We start from the raw sequence: 20,115 nt of genomic DNA, 5'->3' as shown, positions 1-20,115 counted from the left end.
GGGACAACAGAGGATGACATGGTTGGATGGCATCACCAACTCAATGGTCATAAATTTGAGCAAACTCTGGGAGATAGTGAAGGACAGGGAAGCCTGGTGAGCTGCAGTCCAAGGGGTCACAAAGAGTTGGACCTGACTTAACGAGTAAACAACAACATATTTTACCACATACACAGAAGTAATATAGTCTCATTGTGGAAAATTTAGAAAACATTCAAAAAGGTTAAAATTCTTAGAAATGTCAGTACTCAGTGGCCACATCTACTCTGCCATTTGTATCTTCCCTTTATAAAATCTTTCTGTGTTGGTAGGTTGTCTGCCCCCTTCTTTAATTAGGTTTCATTATTGTCATAACCGGTTGCTCTTAAGAAAAGAACATGTGCAAATGTTACTGAAAAGTATGTGTGTCATCTTCAAATTGGTCATCAGTGGTCTGGTCATCACCTTCTTTTAGGTTCAGTTACTCTTCACTTCCAGGGTCCATTTGTTCCCATTTCTTTGTGATCAGTTCTCAGAATCGTGGCAGCTCGTATCCTGGGTACCGGCTGGTCATCATGTAGTTAAGTTCCCCACCTGGTGTTTCAGTATCTATATGACAGCTCACAGGATACGGCTCAGAATATTATCTATAGACCTTGAGAAAGAACTAAAGGTCCTTGACTGTGCTTAATGACTACATTATTATCATTTGGTCTCCTTTGACTGTTTTCCTTTGTTTCAGCATTTTCTCACTTCTCTGATGATTCTTTGACTAAAGTCTTCCACAGGCAAAAGGCAGGCAGAAGACATGGTGAGGGAGCAAGGACCACATAATCCTGCTCCGTTTCAGAAACATTTTAATCTCTGAAGCTCTTTGATTGAAAAAAACCAAAAACCAAAAAACCCATTACTGTAAGTCAGGGGGCTTCCCTGGTGGCTCAAATGGTCAAGAATCTGACTTCAGTGAAGGAGACCTGGGTTCCATCCCTGGGTCGGGAAGATCCCCTGGAGAAGGAAAAGGAAACCCACTCCAGTATTCTTCCCTGGAGGATTCCATGGACAGAGGAGTCTGGTGGGCTAGAGTCCATGGGATAGGAAACTAACTTTCACTTTTTTCACTTTCACTGCAAGCCACAGAATGGAGGCTGGCGTTCTCAGAGGCGGCGGGGATCGGGCGTCTGTAAGCGAGGGGCCTGAGTCTAGGCTGGCCACCTTTAGGTTCTTTCGCGGGGCCCTGCTGATGAAACAGCACTCCTGCCCTAGCGCTGGGGACCGCGACAGCCACGCCCCCGAGAGCCCTGCAGCCGGGCCAGGTGTTCCCAGGGCTCGCGCACCTTCCCGGCCCATCGAGGCGCTTTCTGTGCCGGGGCTGGAGCTATCCCGAGGAAAATCGTACCCAGTTCCGTTCAGTTCAGTCGCTCAGTCGTGTCCGACTCTTTGCGACCCATGGACTGCAGCACGCCAGGCCTCCCTGTCCATCACCAACTCCCAGAGTTTACCCAAACTCATGTCCATCGAGTCCATGATGCCATCCAACCATCTCATCCTCTGTCGTCTCCTTCTCCTCCAGCCTTTAATCTTTCCCAGCATCAGGGTCTTTTCAAATGAGTCAGCTCTTCGCATCAGGTGGCCAAAGTATTGGAGTTTCAGCTTCAGCATCAGTCTCCTTCCAATGAATATTGAGGACGGATTTCCATTAGGCTTTCCTGTGGCTCAGCTGGTAAATAGCACCCACTCCCAGAAAAAGCCACCTCCGGTCCCAAGGCCTCCCAGGCGAGAAGGGTGCGAGAGGTCTGTCGGCTGCCTTCCGCCGCCTGGAAGCGAAGCTGCAGCCCCATCGCCAGTTTCCGCATCCCAGTCGGTGCGTCCCCGGCTCCCGCGGTCCAGCCCCGAAGGCAGGGCGGGTCCATAGGCTTGGGTAACCGCTCCTCCCGCCCCAGCCCCGAACCCCGCGGCCGCTTTAACAGCCGTGGACGTGAGAATTTTCCACCAATCTGGAGACCTAGATGCTGGCGCAGGAACCAAAACCCGAGGGCCGCGGAGACGCCAGAAGGGCGAGAAGCCAGGGATCCCGCCTTTCCAGCACCGGGAGGGGGAGACCCCTGGGCGAAGACCCCCCCCCCGTGCCCACCACGTGCCCCCCTCTTGCCCCCCTCTCCAGGCGTCCCGGGTCACTTCCCGCCGTCCCCTCCCCAGCTTCCTCGCCCCTGCCCCTGGCGACCCTCCCGGGGTTTCCTTTGTCCCTCGCCCCCACGCCCTTGCCCCCTGGGCGTCCCGAGTCCGCTCCTTGGCCTGGTCCCCCCGCCTCCCATGACCTTCGCTCGTCCCCTCCCGGAGTTTCTCCGGTGTGCACCCCACCCTCTCCCGGGTCTCCATGTCCCCTCCCCGCCCCGCCCCCGTTTTTAAACCTGGCGCCGAGCGCGCGGGTCGGGGAGCGCCCTCGCCGGAGCGGTTAAAGGCGCGGCAGATCGCGGGCGCCGCGTCTTCCGAGGGCATCATGAGACCCGAGGCGGCGGCCGGAGCCCCGGAGGAGCGGGGACGCGTCTGTCACTGCGTCGGGGACGGTTCCCGGGGACCACCGGCGCCGCGCGGGCCCGAGAGGTGAGGGCGTCCCCGCAGCGCGTGGGTGCGGGCAAGGCAGGCAGGATGCTCCGGCCGAGCTGATCACGGGGTGACCAGGCGGAACCCTGGAGCCCGACGGCGACGCCCCGCAAGTTCCTAGGCGTGAGACGGGGACGCAGAATCTTCTCGGCTCCTGAGCTCCGTTCCCAACTGGGGAGGCCCCAGAGGCGGCCGGCAGTGGACCAAAGCTTCCGTTTCTAGATCTGGAACCCACCGAGCCGGCCGCTGAGCGAGCCCTGCGGGGGGCAGGGGGTGGGTCGCGTCCTGTTGACCGGCACATCCTTGGTGATATTCTTTGTTTGCCCCGTGCTTGGGGTTCAGCGTTCGCTGTTCCGGCGGTGCGGGGCGTGGGGTGGGGGATACCAGCCCCTTTTAAGGTAGTCAAGTTAAAATCAAATTAGCAGGGGAGGTGGAGAAGGGGCTGGGTGGCCAGGCGGTCAGAGAGGAGAAACTCAGTCCCGCTTTTTTTTTGCCTGGTAAAACTCTGCAGACTGGTCTCTGGAGTCCTGATCTTTCAGTAGTCAGGGAGATGAGGTTGAAATGAATAGGCGACCAAGTAGCCAGCTACAGTGGGGAGAACGAACTGAAGAATCCAGCCAGGATGGGAGAGAAATTTCTCAACTAATGTGTATCAGATTTGGGAGTTCTGAAAGCCCGGTGAAGGCAGAGAACTGGAAATGTGGCAGGAGAAACACACACACACACACACACACACACACACACACACACACACACACACACACACACAGCACAGGCTTAACGCACAGACTGAGAACTTGAAAGAACATTCTGGTGTGTCCAGTGACATTTAGGCAGACGTTAGAAATGATTAGAGTGATAACTCTTATGATCCAGCTTTAAAAGCAGAAAATGCTGTGGTTCACTCTTGGTCCCTGTCCTTCCAGCCAAACTCCATGGAGACCTTGGACCCTGACCCCTCAGGAAGCTGAGCCCACCAGAACTGGAAGTGAGGTAAGGTCAGTGTGTGGGCCTTGTAGATACCAACCGGTTGGCCAGAAAGCGGCACCATCTCTACAATGAAGGGACCAGGAGAGGCCTCCTCGGCCAGTCCCTCCCTCGGTCATCTAACGCAGAGTTGCCTTGGGGTCTGGGAGTGGGCACCCGGCCGGTCAGGTGTTGATGGGGTCTGACTCAGACACGGATTGGCTCTGGCTTGCTTCTGTTTCTTGAAAAGCAACGCCATGATGGCAGAACTATTTCAAGGACATCGTAAAAGGTTTCTTCTATATTGCGTTTTTCTTCCCCCTGGTAACACAGCAGGTAGTGGGGAGAGAAGGCCTTGGTCCCCCTCAAATTAGAGAAAAGATGAGCACAGGCTCAAAAGATTAGCACCAGGCTGGTGCCCTAGTGCAAATATGGGCAGAGCTCTGTCTGGAGGGCCCAGAAGGTGCAGTGAAAAGTCTCCACCTGCCATTTGACTCTTTCTGAAACTTTGGGCCCTGTCTGCAAGTGCTCCTAAGTCATGCTTTCTGAGCAAACACACTCCAGCTGAGGGCTTTGGAGGGCAAGATTAATCGCCACCACTATTCTTTTGTCTCCTGCACTGGTAACTAAAGTGCTTTATACTTACTGGAGTAATGACTTGCTTTCATAGAATTCACCTGTCCTCTGTCATATTTTAAAGTATAAATGGCTGACTTTTAAAGTGCCAGAGTTAATCAGGCTAGGAAGGACCATTAGGTAACACTTATGGCAGAGTGTGCAGTTATTTCTAGTCTGATAAGAAACTCAGGTTCAGACTTCTCTGGCATTTGCTATTTAGATTCCTTCATTAAATTAGTCTGAATAATGGGAGTTTTAATTCAGTTACTATTTAAAGAGTGAAGCAAATCAAATCTATATTAAATGAATGCGGAATATAATTTTTTCTTGCCCCAAATTATTCTTACCTGCAATAACTAGATAATGGGAAGTAATTCCTTCTCTTGCATCCAAACTTAAGTTCGTAAGCATAAGATTTTAAAAAGTGCTTGGGAGAAAAAATTATCCAATTTTCTTTTAAATGAAAAATATGTGCAGTCTACCAGTTGTTTGCAAGAATAAAAAATACAGCACACTTTCCTAGTGTAAGGTAGTCCTGTTTTCTATTATGATGAGAAGGTCATTGGTGAGAAAAAAAATGAAGATTACTGGCAGAAAAATGTTAAGCTACAGCAGCTTTCTATGGATCATCCACAAGGCACATGGATTTTTTTGCGGGGGAGTGGGGTGGGGTGGGGTGGAGAGTGGGTGTTCGCAAGAGCTGTAGCGCTCAGCTGCCCGGCTCCCCACTGGCCAGCTGTTTGCAGGGTCCGATTGGCCGGACAGAGAGGTCAGTGGCGAACGACCCCCCATACCGCTCTGGGTTCCCGGGAGCCCCGGCCAGGTGAGCGCAAGCAGGAGAGGCGAGGGCCGGCTTCTTACTCAGCAGCGCCCCCTCCCGACAAAGAGGGAGAATTGTTCGGCTCCTGAGCTATGCTGTATGTTTCTTTTTTAAAAACTGTCTTTTAATTTATTTATTGGCCGCTCTGGGTCTTCGTTGCTTTGCGCAGTCTTTCTCTAGTTGAGGCTAGCGGGGACTACTTTTTGCTGTGGTGCACGGGCCTTCCCACTGCGGTGACTCCTTTCGTTGCAGAGCCCAGTTGTCTCGGTTAGTTGCATGCAATTCGTAGGCTCTAGAGCCGGGTAGTTTTGGCATAAGGGCTTAGTTGTTCTGCAGCATATGGGATCATCCCGGACCAGGGACTGAACGATACCCCCTGTCTTGCAAGGCGTATTCTTTTTTTTTTTTTGCAAGGCTTATTCTTAACCACTGGAAGCCCTGTTTGTATTTCTTGAGAAATGTCACTGGCCTGGGACGTTAGGGGTGGGGGTGGAGGGGACTACTGCCTAGGGACCTGAACTGCAGGTCAGCAGACCAAAATTAGAATACAATCTAAAGTCAAGGGAAAGTCTCAAACCCCTGAGCAGGGCGGGGGTCACTCTCCCCCATTTGATGTCCCTTTCCACTAAACAACAGCAATAATTACAAAAGAGCTTAGCGCAGACGTGACTTCCTGGAACCACCCCTCTCCCCCGACCTGCGTCGCACCCCCCCCCCCCCCCCCCCCCCCCCCCCCCCCGCCAAACAGTGAACTTCATTATGGAACAGATTTTGTTCCAAAGACCCTCATTATTTCCCTTAGCTCAACATAGCATGTTATTAAAATAAGGCTGATAAAATGTCAAGGAGGCTTATGATTTCGGGTCTTCCTGTTAAGATTTTTGTTTTGTTTGTTTCCTGGTTTTTATTTGTTTTGTTTTAGCTGCATGGTTTGAAGGGATCTTTGTTCCTCAACCAGGGATTTAACCTGAGCCCATGGACGCGAAAGCGTGGAGTCCTAACCTACCCAGGGAATAACCACGTTTAAGTTTTTAACTCAGTCTGAGTTATGTGCTCTGTATGGTGTAAGATAAGGGCCCAGTTTGCAGGTGGTTATTCAGTTTTCTCAACACCGTTTATTGAAAAGACTGTCCTTTGCCCGTTATGTATTTTTGGGCCCCTTGTTATGAATTAATTGATGATAAATGCATGAATTTATTTCTGGGCTCTGTAATCTGTCCCGTTGATCTATGTGTCTGTATTTAAGCCAATAGCTTTTTGATACTGTTTTGACTACTGTTCTTGATTTTGATCGACTATTGTTTTGCTCACTACAGCTTTGTAATATACTAATAGTTTGAAACCAAGAAATGTGATGGTTCAAGCTTGTCATCCTTACTTAAGATTGCTTTGGCTGTTCAGGGCCTGCACCGAGCAGTGTCTTACCTTTCAAATGCTATGCATGTCCTTGGGAACCTGTCTTCCTCTTCCCTTCTGGTTGGTGTTGCATGCATGCTAAGTTGCTTCATTTGTGTCTTGACTCTGTATGATCCTGTGGACTGGAGTCCACCAGGGTCCTCTGTTCAAGGGATTCTCCAGGCGAGAATACTGGAGGGGGTTGTCGTGCCTTCCTCCAGGGGATCTTGCTGATGCAGGGATCAAGCCCACGACTCTTATGTCTCATGCATTGGCAGGTGGGTTCTTTACCGCTAATGCCACCTGGAAAGCCCCTTGGTTGGTGTTACTTGAGTTCAAATCTCTGTCACCTCTTGCCAGAGACCTCCAAGCCCTTACCTCACCCAATCTATGCTATTCGCTGCTTCCAGCAGCCACCGTGATCCTTAAAATACAGAGCTCATTGTTGAACCCCTAGCTCAGAAATCATTAATGGTCTTGAATTCTGTCTCCAGAATGAAACCTAGACTCAGTCATGTGTTTTCAAGGTGTTCAGTATCCGGATTCAACTTCCTGTTGAGCCCTTTTGCCAGGGCAGTTTCTCATTCATTTCACACTGGGCTCTACCTTTCCCTACCTATGCTGTCTATTTTCCTGACCCTCAGAATCGGATGCTCTGCTCCACCGTGGATGGGTGGATGGGCCCAGAACTGAATACCCAAGTGCTATTGATGTCTCTGCCAGGCTCCCCATGAGTCCTTTCCTGATCTCCCTCCTTGCTTAAAATAGTGAGCATCTTACTGCTTGATGCTTTTATAGTGTGTTTATTTGCCTCCATGTGTGTCTTTCCCCATTAGATTTTAAAATGTGTGAAGTGGGGGCCTGTGTCCAACTCATCTTTCCGTCTTGGGACCCCTCACAGTGCTGGGACATTGTGACAACTGTCAAAGGAAGGGGAGCTCATCAGTATTCTATTCAGTTGTTTAAATTGTCTCTAAAATTGGAACCGATCCTAACAAGTGCAGGCTGTGCACACATGGGTGCTCAGTCGTGTCTGACTCTTTGCAACCCCGTGGACTAGGCTCCCATGGGAGTTCCCACTAGGCTCTGTGGGATTTCCCAGGCAATCATACTGGAGTGGGTTGCCATTTCCTACACCGGGGATCGTCCCGAGCCAGGGATCACACCCTCATCTCTTGCATCTCAGGAATTGGAAGGCAGGTTCTTTACCACTGCAGCACCTGGGAAGGCCCAAGTGCAGGCTGCTGCTGCTGCTGCTGCTAAGTCGCTTCAGTCGTGTCCCACTCTGTGCGACCCCAGAGATGGCAGCCCACCAGGCTCCCCCGTCCCTGAGATTCTCCAGGCAAGAACACTGCCATTTCCTTCTCCAATGCATGAAAGTGAAAAGTGAAAGTGAAGTCGCTCAGTCGTGTCCGACTCTTGGCGACCCCATGGACTGCAGCCTACCAGGCTCCTCCGTCCATGGGATTTTCCAGGCAGGAGTACTGGAGTGGGGTGCCATCGCCTTCTCCGAAGTGCAGGCTACTTACATCTTATTTTTAAAGGCTTCAGGATGCTCCTTTCGAAGGATTCTTGACTGTGTCTGTGTTTGTATGTGTCTGTCCTTGCAGCTGGAGCCTGCGGGTGATCAAGAAGCCTTTGGATCGAAGGGGGCCTTTGGGTTTCAGCATCCTGTCAGGTAATATCTAACTTCACCATAGAAATATATCATTCCTTTTAATATAAGCTTCAGTACACTTTAGTGTCTTCAAGTGTATACATTTTCAAAAATCGAAAATAATTCAGTGTATTTCCCAACATTATTTGGTTATGATTACTCTAGGGAACTTCAAGAATATTCTGTTGAAAAAAAAAAAAAGAATATTCTGTTGGATATCTGGAATTTATTCATTTATTTATTCAGTGTTTCAGTTGCAAGTTGAAATTGGCGTCTTTTTTTTATATCTATACTTTAAAATATATATTTATTTATTTACTGGCTGTGCTGGATCTTAGTTGCAGCTTATGGGATTTAGTTTCCTGCCCGGGGATCGACCCGGGTCCCCTGCTTTGGGAGCTGGGAATCTTAGCTAGGAAAATCCCCTGTGTTGATACTTTTTGTCTATGTCTCTCATTATACATTTTTCCATGCGTTTAATTGCATGTGACTTGTATATGTATATATCTGCTTATTCACTTAGATATTTAGGTTCCTTTCTATTTTCTCCCAGGATATAAGTTAATATATTGCCTAGTGCAAAATAGACCTCCTAACTGTGGGCGTGGAGAAAACGAGGGGCTGGGTGGATGCTGTACTGTGGTTGAACCTCTGCCGTCTCAGTAGTTCTGTTGACAATGATCGGGACCATCACTGCTCTAAGCCTTTTAAGTTTCATTTTAGGCAAGTGGTTCGTTCTCAGCGTTTCTGTTCCTCTGTGTGCCTCTCTCTATTTCTCTCAGCCTCTCTCTCTCCAGCTGTCATTTCCTTCATCAAAGTAAACCTAGCCTGTGCTGTCACCTCTCGGCAGAGTATTGTTACCCTGGTTAGCCTGGAATTAGAGGCTTTAATAAAACCTAAAGCTGTGAAAAGAAGAGAAGTGAAAAGCAAAGGAGAAAAGGAAAGATATAAACATCTGAATGCAGAGTTCCAAAGAAGAGCAAGAAGAGATAAGAAAGCCTTCTTCAGCGATCAATGCAAAGAAATAGAGGAAAACAACAGAATGGGAAAGACTAGGGATCTCTTCAAGAAAATCAGAGATACCAAAGGAATATTTCATGCAAAGATGGGCTCGATAAAGGACAGAAATGGTATGGACCTAATAGAAGCAGAAGATATTAAGAAGAGATGGCAAGAATACACAGAAGAACTGTACAAAAAAGATCTTCACGACCCAGGTAATCACGATGGTGTGATCACTCACCTAGAGCCAGACATCCTTGAATGTGAAGTCAAGTGGGCCTTAGAAAGCATCAGTACGAACAAAGCTAGTGGAGGTGATGGAATTCCAGTTGAGCTATTCCAAATCCTGAAAGATGATGCTGTGAAAGTGCTGCACTCAATATGCCAGCAAATTTGGAAAACTCAGCAGTGGTCACAGGACTGGAAAAGGTCAGTTTTCATTCCAATCCCAAAGAAAGGCAATGCCAAAGAATGCTCAAACTACTGCACAATTGCACTCATCTCACACACTAGTAAAGTAATGCTCAAAATTCTCCAAGCCAGGCTTCAGCAATACATGAACCGTGAACTTCCTGATTTTCAAGCTGGTTTTAGAAAAGGTAGAGGAACCAGAGATCAAATTGCCAACATCTGCTGGATCATGGAAAAAGCAAGAGAGTTCCAGAAAAACATCCATTTCTGCTTTATTGACTATGCCAAAGCCTTTGACTGTGTGGATCACAATAAACTGTGGAAAATTCTGAAAGAGATGGGAATACCAGACCACCTGATCTGCCTCTTGAGAAATTTGTATGCAGATCAGGAAGCAACAGTTAGAACTGAACATGGAACAACAGACTGGTTCCAAATAGGAAAAGGAGTATGTCAAGGCTGTATATTGTCACCCTGTTTATTTAACTTATATGCAGAGTACATCATGAGAAACGCTGAACTGGAAGAAACACAAGCTGGAATCAAGATTGCAGGGAGAAATATCAATAACCTCAGATATGCAGATGACACCACCCTTATGGCAGAAAGTGAAGAGGAACTCAAAAGCCTCTTGATGAAAGTGAAAGTGGAGAGTGAAAAAGTTGGCTTAAAGCTCAACATTCAGAAAACGAAGATCATGGCATCCGGTCCCATCACTTCATGGGAAATAGATGGGGAAACAGTGGAAACAGTGTCAGACTTTATTTTTCTGGGCTCCAAAATCACTACAGATGGTGACTGCAGCCATGAAATTAAAAGATGCTTACTCCTTGGAAGGAAAGTTATGACCAACCTAGATAGCATATTGAAAAGCAGAGACATTACTTTGCCAACAAAGGTCCGTCTAGTCAAGGCTATGGTTTTTCCTGTGGTCACGCATGGATGTGAGAGTTGGACTGTGAAGAAGGCTGAGCGCCGAAGAATTGATGCTTTTGAACTGTGGTGTTGGAGAAGACTCTTGAGAGTCCCTTGGACTGCAAGGAGATCCAACCAGTCCATTCTGAAGGAGATCAGCCCTGGGATTTCTTTGGAAGGAATGATGCAAAAGCTGAAACTCCAGTACTTTGGCCACCTCATGTGAAGAGTTGACTCATTGGAAAAGACTCTGATGCTGGGAGGGACTGGGGGCAGGAGGAGAAGGGGACGCCAGAGGATGAAATGGCTGGATGGCATCACTGACTCGATGGACGTGAGTCTGAGTGAACTCCGGGAGTTGGTGATGGACAGGGAGGCCTGGCATGCTGCGATTCATGGGGTCGCAAAGAGTCGGACATGACTGAGTGACTGATCTGATCTGATCTGATTTGAAAGATAGTAACTGCTGGAGATGAAATTTCGAGCCCCTCAGACTGATCAAAGAGTGATTTGGGGATAAAGGACATTCTCCTGGTGTTTCACACCATAGTCTTCAGTTCTCGTAGAATCCCTGCAAGTGCAGTGCAGGTCGCTCAGTCGTGTCGACTCTTTGCGACCCCGTGGACTATACAGTCCATGGAATTCTCCAGGCCAGAATACTGGAGTGGGTAGCCTCTCCCTTCTCCAGGGGATCTTCCCAACCCAGGGATGGAACCCAAGTCTCCCACATTGCAGGCAGATTCTTTACCAGCTGAGCCAGGCAGATTCTTTACCAACTGAGCTATCAGGGAAGCCCCAGAATCACTGAGGAAGCTTTAAAAATACTAATGTGGGGTGACTCCTCTGGGGATTCTGGAGAAAACTCAGTCATGTCTGACTCTTTGCGACCTCTCTCCATGGGATCTCCCAGGGAGGAATACTGGAGTGGGTTGCCATGCCTTTCTCCAGGGGATCTTCCCGACTCAGGGATTGAACCCAGGCCTCTCACTTTGCAGGCAGATTCTTTACCGTCCGAGCTACCAGGGAAGCCCCAAAAGAGCAGGTTTCGGGATTTTTGTTTGTTCCGGGTCTGGCAGCATGTGGGATTTTAGTTCCCCTACCAGGGATCCAAGCAGCGCCCCCTGCAGTGGAAGCGCAGCCTTAACCACTGGCTCTCCCGGGGAGTCCTCGGTAGCTCATTTCTGACCTAGAATGGGGTTCATCACCAGGTGCCCCCACTTGCTCAGTTTTGTGTCCTGTGCGCAGAATAAAAAAAAAAAAACAATGCTGTCCACACTGAAGGCAAAATGAGAGAGGAAGATTGGGCGTTAGCTGCTTCTAAAGAAAAGGCTCCTCTCAGTGCGGTTGAAAACTGTCTTCAGGCTGACTAACGGTGTACTTGTTTCTTTAATCTCAGACTCTACTTGCCCATTTCTAAGCGTCAAGAGTATCTGCAGAGCTCCGGGGAGAAGGTGCTGGCCAGTTTCCCCGTGCAAGCCACCATCCACTTCTACAATGACGAGTCTGAGTCAGAGGAGGAGCTGGAGGAAGACACCCAGTTCTCCGCCCTGCAGCGCGAGGAGGTGGCAGATGGCTCAGAGAGGAAGGCCAGAGACGGGGCCGCAAACCCGGCGCGGCGGCCCGGGGGCCTCGATGGGAAGGGTCCACCCCCCGACGCTGACTCCCCCGAGGCCGCTGCCTGCCCCTCATGCGTGTGAGTCTGTCTCTCCTGCACCTGCCCACCTCGAATGTGCCCTGAGGACAGCCCTGCGGGACAGTTGCCCCAGGATACTTCGCGTTTCCACTGGGCGTACAAGGACTTGGCTGCCTTTGGCCAGCACCCCGCTGGCCCCCAGGACTTGGCTTTTACTCATCCTCCTCTGAGTGATTCTTTGCATCTCATTCATAGCTTCGAGAGAGGATTCTAGATCCAAGATGTTTGCATTAATGCAGGTTGTTACCCGGTAGGGCCGGCCTTCAAAGCACACCCAGCAGTGTCACTGTGCCGATTGAATGACAAATCATTCCATATTGATTAGTACCCCACCCTTGCCTCTCACTTAACCTGAGACCCCTCATTTGGCTACGTCCACATTTGTAAACAAAGGTCCCAGCAGTCAAAGCTATGGTTTCTCTGGTAGTCATGTACAGATGTGAGAATTGGACCGTGAAGAAAATTGAGTGCCAAAGAATTGATGCTTTTGAACTCTGGTACTGGAGAAGACTCTTGAGAGTCCCTTGGACTGCAAGGAGATCCAACCAGTCCATCCTAAAGGAAATCAGTCCTGAATATTCATTGGAAGGACTGATGCTGAAGTTGAAACTCCAATACTTTGGCCACCTGATGTGAAGAACTGACTCATTAGAAAAGACCCTGATGCTGGGAAAAGATTGAAGGCAGGAGGAGAAGGGGGTGACAGAGGATGAGATGGTTGGATGGCATCACCAACTCAATGGACGTGAGTTTGGGCAAACTCTGGGAGATAGCAAAGGACAGGGAAGCCTAGGGTGCTAGAGTCCAGGGGGTTGCAGAGAGTCAGACATGACTGAGTGACTGAACAACAACAACCACTTTTATAAAAATGATTTATTTTTCAAGGTTGATGTGGTTGTTTAGGCATTCTGAAAAAAAAGTTTATGAAAAGCACATAAACACACTGAACAATTTCCATAAGAGTAACAAAAATAAAAGATCAGAATTTGGGGATGGGAGACCATTCTGGATAAAAATGTCTATGATTCTTGTCTAAGGGCTGTGTGTATGAACAGAAGAGCTTACTAGCTCTTCACTGGGGACTGCTTTGGGCTTTTTACTTAAATAACAAAACACTGTTTTCAATCGAAGTGCTTAATGTAATATTATTTTCAGGTTTTTATTTTTTAATGACCAGATGAGTGTATTTGTCAAAGTTTTTTATGGAACTATTTTACATGTGATTGTCTTCCTAGTTTCTACCTGAAATAAATATTTTGAAAGACAAAATCATTGGATAATCACCTTCTCTTTGACATTTTACATTAAATCAGTGCCTGCTTTAAAGTTTTTAAGTTTGTCAGGATTTTTCTATGTTTAACTCTTCAATTTATATTTGTGTTTTTTAGGAATGCAGGAAAAGTATAAAAATGAAAGTAAAATGGCCTATAACCTCGATGCTCAAATAAGTCATTAATATTAAACAATAGGAGACACATGCAAATATTCTAACAATCCAAACAGTACTGAAAAATGTCTGCTGTAAAATAAAAGTCACCTTCTCCTATCTTTCTCTTTCTCTGTCCAAAGGTAGCCAACATCTGGGTTTTCTGGGGTTTTTTTGCTCTTTCTCTTGAAAGAAATACTTAAAATTTTTCTTTCCTTTAAATTTTTCTTTAAAAATGTTTTTTTAATGTTTTTATTTTAGTTTTATTGTCTTACTTACTGTCTAAATAACCTTTTTCCAATCTTAACGATTCCTTTGGGGATTATTTGGTAGGCTTCCCTGGTGGCTCACACAGTGACGACTCTGCCCGCAATGTGAGAGACCCAGGTTCGGTTCCTGGTTCTCGAAGATCCCCTGGAGGAGGAAGTGGCAACCAGCTCCAGAATTCTTGCCTGGAAAATCCCTGGCGGGCTGCAGTGCTTTAGGTCACAAGGAGTTGGACACAACTGAGCAACTCTCTCTCACACACATGGAGCTTATTTTAGAAAGGATTTAAGATGACTTTCTCTTTATCTAGTTAACTAGAAGTCTTACTCTTATTCTCCCTCCCTGTGATGCTTGGGATGCAGCTTAAGTCATCATGTTTGGCTTTGTGTTGCTTTTCTAATAAATCCATTTTACTGAGAAAAAAATCTGGCCCAATCACCTGTTTACCTTGAAGAAACCAAACCTAGCCCTCAGGGCACCAGAATTTTAAATGTGCCGCATGGTCAACTTTCCTTAAATTGCTTAGCATATGGCCAGCTGAGTGCAAATGTGGAAAATAAAGACCCTGTAGCCACAGCAGTAACGGTGTCACAGGCTCTGTGAGTGCATGAGGGTGTTTGTGATGCGGGAGATGGTGGCCTTGGGGCTCCTATGTTCTTGCTGGTGACTGTGGTTTGGCTCACAAAGGCTCAAACCTGAATGAGTTCCCCACTTTTGATCATGTGTCCCTAGCATTAAAAAAGCAGCTGAGGGGAGGGGAAGATAAATTAGGAGTTTGGAATTAACCTATACACACTAGTTCAGTCGTGTCTGACACTTTGGGACCCCATGGACTAGCCCGCCAGGCTCCTCTGTCCATGGGATTTCCAGGCCTATCGCCCACAGTCTCAATTTCCCTTCATTTACCAAAAAAAAAAAAAATCCAATTGATGGTATTTTCTAAAATCTGCATTTCCCCTTCAGTTTATTTCCTGCAATAGCTTGCCTAATAATGATGCAGTTTGTAAATGACCATCTTTCTACCTTTCCTCTGGAATCTTACTAATCAAAGTACCCACCCCAGCAATGGTTACACTTGCCAGGTTTCCATAAAGTGTATTATTTCGAATAAGTAATTTATGCTTGAGGCCAACTACCCTGACACATCTCTCTTTTGATGGCTCACAGAAAGTAGCTCCGAATGAATCTTGCAAATACCACAAGCTGAAACATGCTGGAAACATTTTTGAACTCTCACCCAGCCGTACTGCAAACCTCCCACACTGAATAGTTTGTTGTAATCTGTGTTTCTCCAAATTTCTACCACATTTTCATTGAGTCTTCCAACCTGTCTGCTAACAAAAGAATGCATTTCATTTTGTTGCTGTATTGTTTTCTGTTTACTATGTTAACCAGTTTTAAATAGGAAGAAAAAGTATTATCCCAGTGGTGTGCTTCTTTTTGCACTTCTGTGTTAAAAAGTCTGTACTTAGTGACTCTGTCGTGTCCGACTCTCTGTGACCCTGTGGACTGTAGCCCGCCAGGCTCCTCTGTCCATGAAATTCTCCAGGCAGGAATACTGGATTGGGTTGCCATTCCCGTCTCCAGGGATCTTCCCGACCCAGGGCTCAAACCCAGGTCTCCCGCATTGCCGGCAGATGCTTTACCGTCTGAGCCACCAAGGAAGCCCAAGATCTCTTAAACAAGAGATCACAAAACAATCTGCTAAACGTTTATCATTAAGTTTGATGAAATTTTGTAAAATACTAGATTGAGAATCTCATAGTCTTAAACATATGGTCATTATATCTAAGGTATAAAATATGCTTTGAGGTTCACTGATAATGTTAATTCAATTATTTTTTAATTGAGTATAATTGATGCTATGTTAGTTTGAGCGTACACCATAATCAATTATTCTTCTTGAAAATTTCAATTGTTTTGCCATCTTTTCATCTAATCTTTCTACCTTGATAAAGTAGTAGATGAGGTTATGATGAAGGTGTTTTTCAGCCTTGCTATTATCTTGTGGTTTGCTTGTACTTGCATTTCTTGTACTGTTTTCAATCCAATTTCTGGGGCAGAAATTGTTTTTTTATGTGTGTTATAACTCACATATTCTAAAATTTACCCTTTTAAAGTATACATCCCACTTTTAGTATATTTACAAAGTTCCACAACCATCTCCTCTAATTCCAGAATATTTTCATTATTCCCAAAAGAGAACCATTTCCATTGTCAGTCAGTCTCATTCCCCCCAACCCTTCCAGTCCCTGACACCTACTAAGCTACTTTCTCTCTGTATTTCTTTTTGTTATTATTGTTTTTTTTTAATTGGAGTCTAATTGATTTACAATGTTGTGTTAATTTCTGCTGTAGAGCAAAGTGAGTCAGTCACACATTTACATAAATCTACTCTTTTTTCCATTCTTTTCCCATATAAGTCATTATGGAGTACTGAGTAGAGTTCCCTGTGCTGTACGGAAGGTCCTTACTAGTCATCTGTTTTACACATAGCAGCGTATATATATCGGAGAAGGCAATGGCAACCCACCCAGTACTCTTGCCTGGAAAATCCCATGGACAGAGGACCCTGGTAGGCTGCAGTCCATGGGGTCTAGAAGAGTCGACTCAACTGAGCGATGAGCGACTTCACTTTCACTTTTCACTTTCCTGCATTGGAGAAGGAAATGGCAACCCACTCCAGTGTTCTTGCCTGGAGAATCCCAGGGACGGCGGAGCCTGGTGGGCTGCTGTCTATGGGGTCGCACAGAGTCGGACACGACTGAAGCGACTTAGCAGCAGCAGCAGTGTGTATATATATATGGGGCTTCCCAGGTGTTGCTAGTGGTAAAGAACCCATCTGCCAATGTAGGAGACATCAGAGACGCAGGTTTGATTCCTAGGTTTAATTCCTTCTTCCCTGGAGGAAGGCATGACAACCCACTCCAGTATTCTTGCTTGGAGAATCCCATGGACAGAGGAGCCTGGTGGGCTGCAGTCCATAGTGCTGCAAAGAGCGACTGAGTGACTTAGCAGCAGCGGCAGTGTATATATGTCAATCCCAATCTCCCCATCCATCCTTTTTCTCCTCTCCCTCTGGCAACCACAAATTTGCTTCCTACTCTGTGACTCTATCTCTGTCCTGTAAATAAGTTCTTTTGTACCATTCAAAAAAATTCTACATATAAGTGACATCACATGTTTGTCTTTTTCTGCCTGACCTACTTAACTCAGCACGACAATCTCCAGATCCATCCTTGCTACTGCAAATAGCAGTATCTTATTCTTTTTCACGGCTGAGTAATATTCCATTGCACATATGCACCACATCCTCTTTAGAATGTGGAATGCTTCACAGATTCGCATGTCCTCCTTGCCCAGGGGCCGTGGTAATCTTTTCTGTATCATTCTGGTTTTAATATATGTGCTGCTGAAGCAAGCGCTCTCTGGATTTTTTTCCCTAAATATTTGATGCAAATGGGACCTTACACATGTGACCTTTTGTGGCCTGCTTCTTTCATTTAGCATAACCTTTACAAGAGTCATCATGTTGCAGCGTGTGTCGCTATTTGGCCGAATATTTCATTGTATGGATAGACCATGTTTTATTGACCTGATCATCAGCTGATGGACATTTTGTTGTTGCATTATTTCCCACGGATCCCTTGGCATCCTCCCCTGGGCTCCATGTACCCATGTACAAGCCCCTCACCTTGGTTATACTCTACTGGACTTTAATCCAGCTACCTTGGCTCAGGGAAAAAGCATTCTGAATAAGGAAATAGGCAAAACCTTTTTTGCAAGTTTCTGCAGTTGGCCAAGCTCCCCCCATGCCAACTGCCCCCTCCCCTTTTCAGTATCTGACTCACATCACATGACTCACGGTGCATTTTCAGTAGAACTGTCTTCATGCAGGGAGAACCGAATATTTGTTATCACGGAAAGCTATGAAGAACTAATATATGTACTATCAAAGCCCATAGGCCCAGGGGATTTACTTTTCAGGACTTGGTATTAAATTCTAATGGAAAGTGAAAGTTAAGTGGCTCACTCGTGTCCGACTCTTTGCGACCCCGTGGACTGTAGCCCACCAGGCTCCTCCATCCATGGGATTCTCCAGGCAAGAGTACTGGAGTGGGTTGCCATTTCCTTCTCCAGGGGATCTTCCCGACCCAGGGACCGAACCCAGGTCTCCTGCATTAGAGGCAGACGCTTTAATCTCTGAGCCACCAGGGAAGCCCAAATTCTAAATGGGCTTCATACAAAAAAAAAAAATTGAAGACTTTATTTTAGGTAGATTTTAAATAGAGGCATAAAACTCCTTTCTGAAATTATATAAAATATTTCATTTCTCTTTATATTCCAGAGGTCTATTCGATGAGCACAATTTTTTAGAGGCAATTTCACAGCAATTTTATTATAAGTATTATATTAATAAATAAAAGCATCCCTTCTTCCTTACCCCCCTCTTTTTTTTTTTTTTTTTTTTGGCTCTCCTACATGGCTCATAGGATCTTAGTTCCCCAACGAGATCCCCAGCCACCTCAGTGAAAGCACAGCATCCTAACCACTGGGATGCTAGGGAATTCCTTCCCTTCCCTTGATTAAAAAAAAAAAAAAAATCAAGCTAACTTTTTAATGTAATTATTATTATTTTTTGCCAAGTGGGCATGCAGGATCTTAGTTCCTAGACCAGGGATCAAACCCGAATCTGCTGCAGTAGAAACATGAAGTTGAAATCACCAGGGAAGTCCCAGTGTAAACTTCCTATTGAAAATAATACTCCTTGTAAGGAAAGTTATGACGAACCTAGACAGCATATTAAAAAGCAGAGACGTTACTTTGTCAACAAAGGTTAGTCTGGTCAAGGCTATGGTTTTTCCAGTAGTCATGTATGGATGTGAGAGTTGGACTATAAAGAAAGCTGAGCGCCGAAGAATTGATGCTTTTGAACTGTGGTGTTGGAGAAGACTCTTGAGAGTCCCTTGGACTGCAAGGAGATCCAACCAGTCCATCCTAAAGGAGATCAGTCCTGAATAGTCATCGGAAGGACTGATGCTAAAGCTGAAACTCCAATATTTTGGCCACCTGATGTGAAGAGCTGACTGATTTGAAAAGACCTTGATGTTGGGAAAGATTAAGGGCAGGAGGAGAAGGGAACAACAGAGGATGAGATGGTTGGATGGCATCACCGACTCAATGGACATGGGTTTGGGTGGACTCCGGGAGTTGGTGATGGACAGGGAGGACTGGCATGCTGCAGTTCGTGGGGTGGCAAAGAATCAGACACAACTGAGTGACTGAACTGAACTGAAGAACTTCTAATCACATAAACTTGATACATTTTTGCAAAGTTAATATGCTCATGAAAACAGCACCCCAATAAAAAGTAACAGAAGCCCAGGACAGCCCCTGCAATTGCTCCTGGTCCCCACCACCTCCAGCACTTAGGGATTCCCCTTGCCTGGTTCTGAACTTGCCATCAGTGGACTCACACATGGGCTCTTTTTTATCTGGCTTCTCACCTTAGCATTGCACTGTGACTTCATTCAGAGTGTTGCAGTTGTAGATGGCTACTTCTCAGTGCTGAATAAGACCCCGATTGTGTGAATAAACCACTATTTCCTCATCCCTTCTCCAGCTGATGAGTACTGGCTCAGTTTCCAGTTTGGACCTATTAGAAATAACACTGTTTTGACCATTCGTGTATATGGCGATTGGTAGATGGACGGGCCCATTTCCACTGTGGGTGTAGAAATGAAAGCAAGAGCACACTTTGAGTCCACCCTGCATGCGTCTGGTCTCTTTCAGCCAGAAAATAGTTTAAGAACTGGGGAAAGGGAGGCAGAGAGCAAGAAGTTCTAAAGAAAAAAGATGAGATGACAACAAGGCTTTTTTTTTTTTTTTTCCCTTTGAGATCTTTAAAGATGGGCTGGAACTCAGAGGCGCTTGTTGGGGCCAGCAAGTGACCATAGTCAGTGGGATCTTCATTCTTCCTGAGTTGGAATTCTGTAATGTGATTTAGGAGTTTATTTCATTAGAGAATGGGACATGCAATGGAAATGTGAGGGGAGACCTAGGACTTACAATTCCTTCAACAAATTGAAAGAGAAGAAAATTTAAGAACTCTTTTCTGCAGATTCCGAGACGTTTTCAGAAACTTATTAAGCTTTCGACAAAACTCTTGAACTCGTTTCATTCCTTTACATACAGAGGAAATCCAATTACAGAGTCAAACCTGAGAACAGAACCCGCAACCCAAAAAACGCTCTCTTTCTAGCAGTGAGCCGGGCCCCTTCCCTACCTCCCTGCCTTGGTCTCTGGGCAGCTTCCCTGATTTGGAATTAACTGCACGAATCGAAGGCCACAGGTCCCTACTCTTA

At 46.4% G+C, this 20,115-nt stretch overlaps 1 protein-coding gene and 1 non-coding gene across 2 annotated transcripts; one reads left to right on the top strand and one right to left on the bottom strand.

Moving 5' to 3' along the window:
* Window positions 1-1,967: 1,967 nt before the first annotated feature.
* RIPPLY3 (ripply transcriptional repressor 3) lies at window positions 1,968-13,391 on the top strand. The gene is made up of 4 exons (XM_086409269.1): window positions 1,968-2,580; window positions 3,507-3,573; window positions 7,990-8,057; window positions 11,761-13,391. Exons 1-4 carry the CDS (start codon window positions 2,354-2,356, stop codon window positions 12,059-12,061), a joined length of 663 nt encoding a protein of 220 aa, XP_086265395.1. The 5' UTR covers window positions 1,968-2,353; the 3' UTR covers window positions 12,062-13,391.
* A 3,677-nt stretch (window positions 13,392-17,068) lies between these two features.
* Window positions 17,069-17,175, bottom strand: LOC147378916 (U6 spliceosomal RNA). Its single transcript, XR_015135529.1, has one exon. It is a non-coding gene; the product is annotated as a U6 spliceosomal RNA (small nuclear RNA).
* Between the last annotated feature and the right edge of the window lie 2,940 nt (window positions 17,176-20,115).

Source organism: Bos grunniens, chromosome 1 (genome assembly GCF_055505025.1).
Source record: "Bos grunniens cultivar Pamir isolate PY7600 chromosome 1, Bosgru_T2T1.0, whole genome shotgun sequence".
NCBI classification, from domain to species: Eukaryota; Metazoa; Chordata; class Mammalia; order Artiodactyla; family Bovidae; genus Bos; species Bos grunniens.
Note: the sequence above shows the minus strand (reverse complement) of the source record. Positions and strands in the feature narration are given on the sequence as shown.

Excerpts from the sequence above, each read along its gene's own strand:
- RIPPLY3 (XM_086409269.1), top strand. The coding sequence starts at position 2,354 with ATGTCCCCTCCCCGCCCCGCCCCCGTTTTTAAACCTGGCGCCGAGCGC. Across the intron at positions 2,581-3,506 it reads GCGCCGCGCGGGCCCGAGAG|CCAAACTCCATGGAGACCTT; the intron begins GTGAGGGCGTCC and ends CTGTCCTTCCAG. Across the intron at positions 3,574-7,989 it reads CCACCAGAACTGGAAGTGAG|CTGGAGCCTGCGGGTGATCA; the intron begins GTAAGGTCAGTG and ends CTGTCCTTGCAG.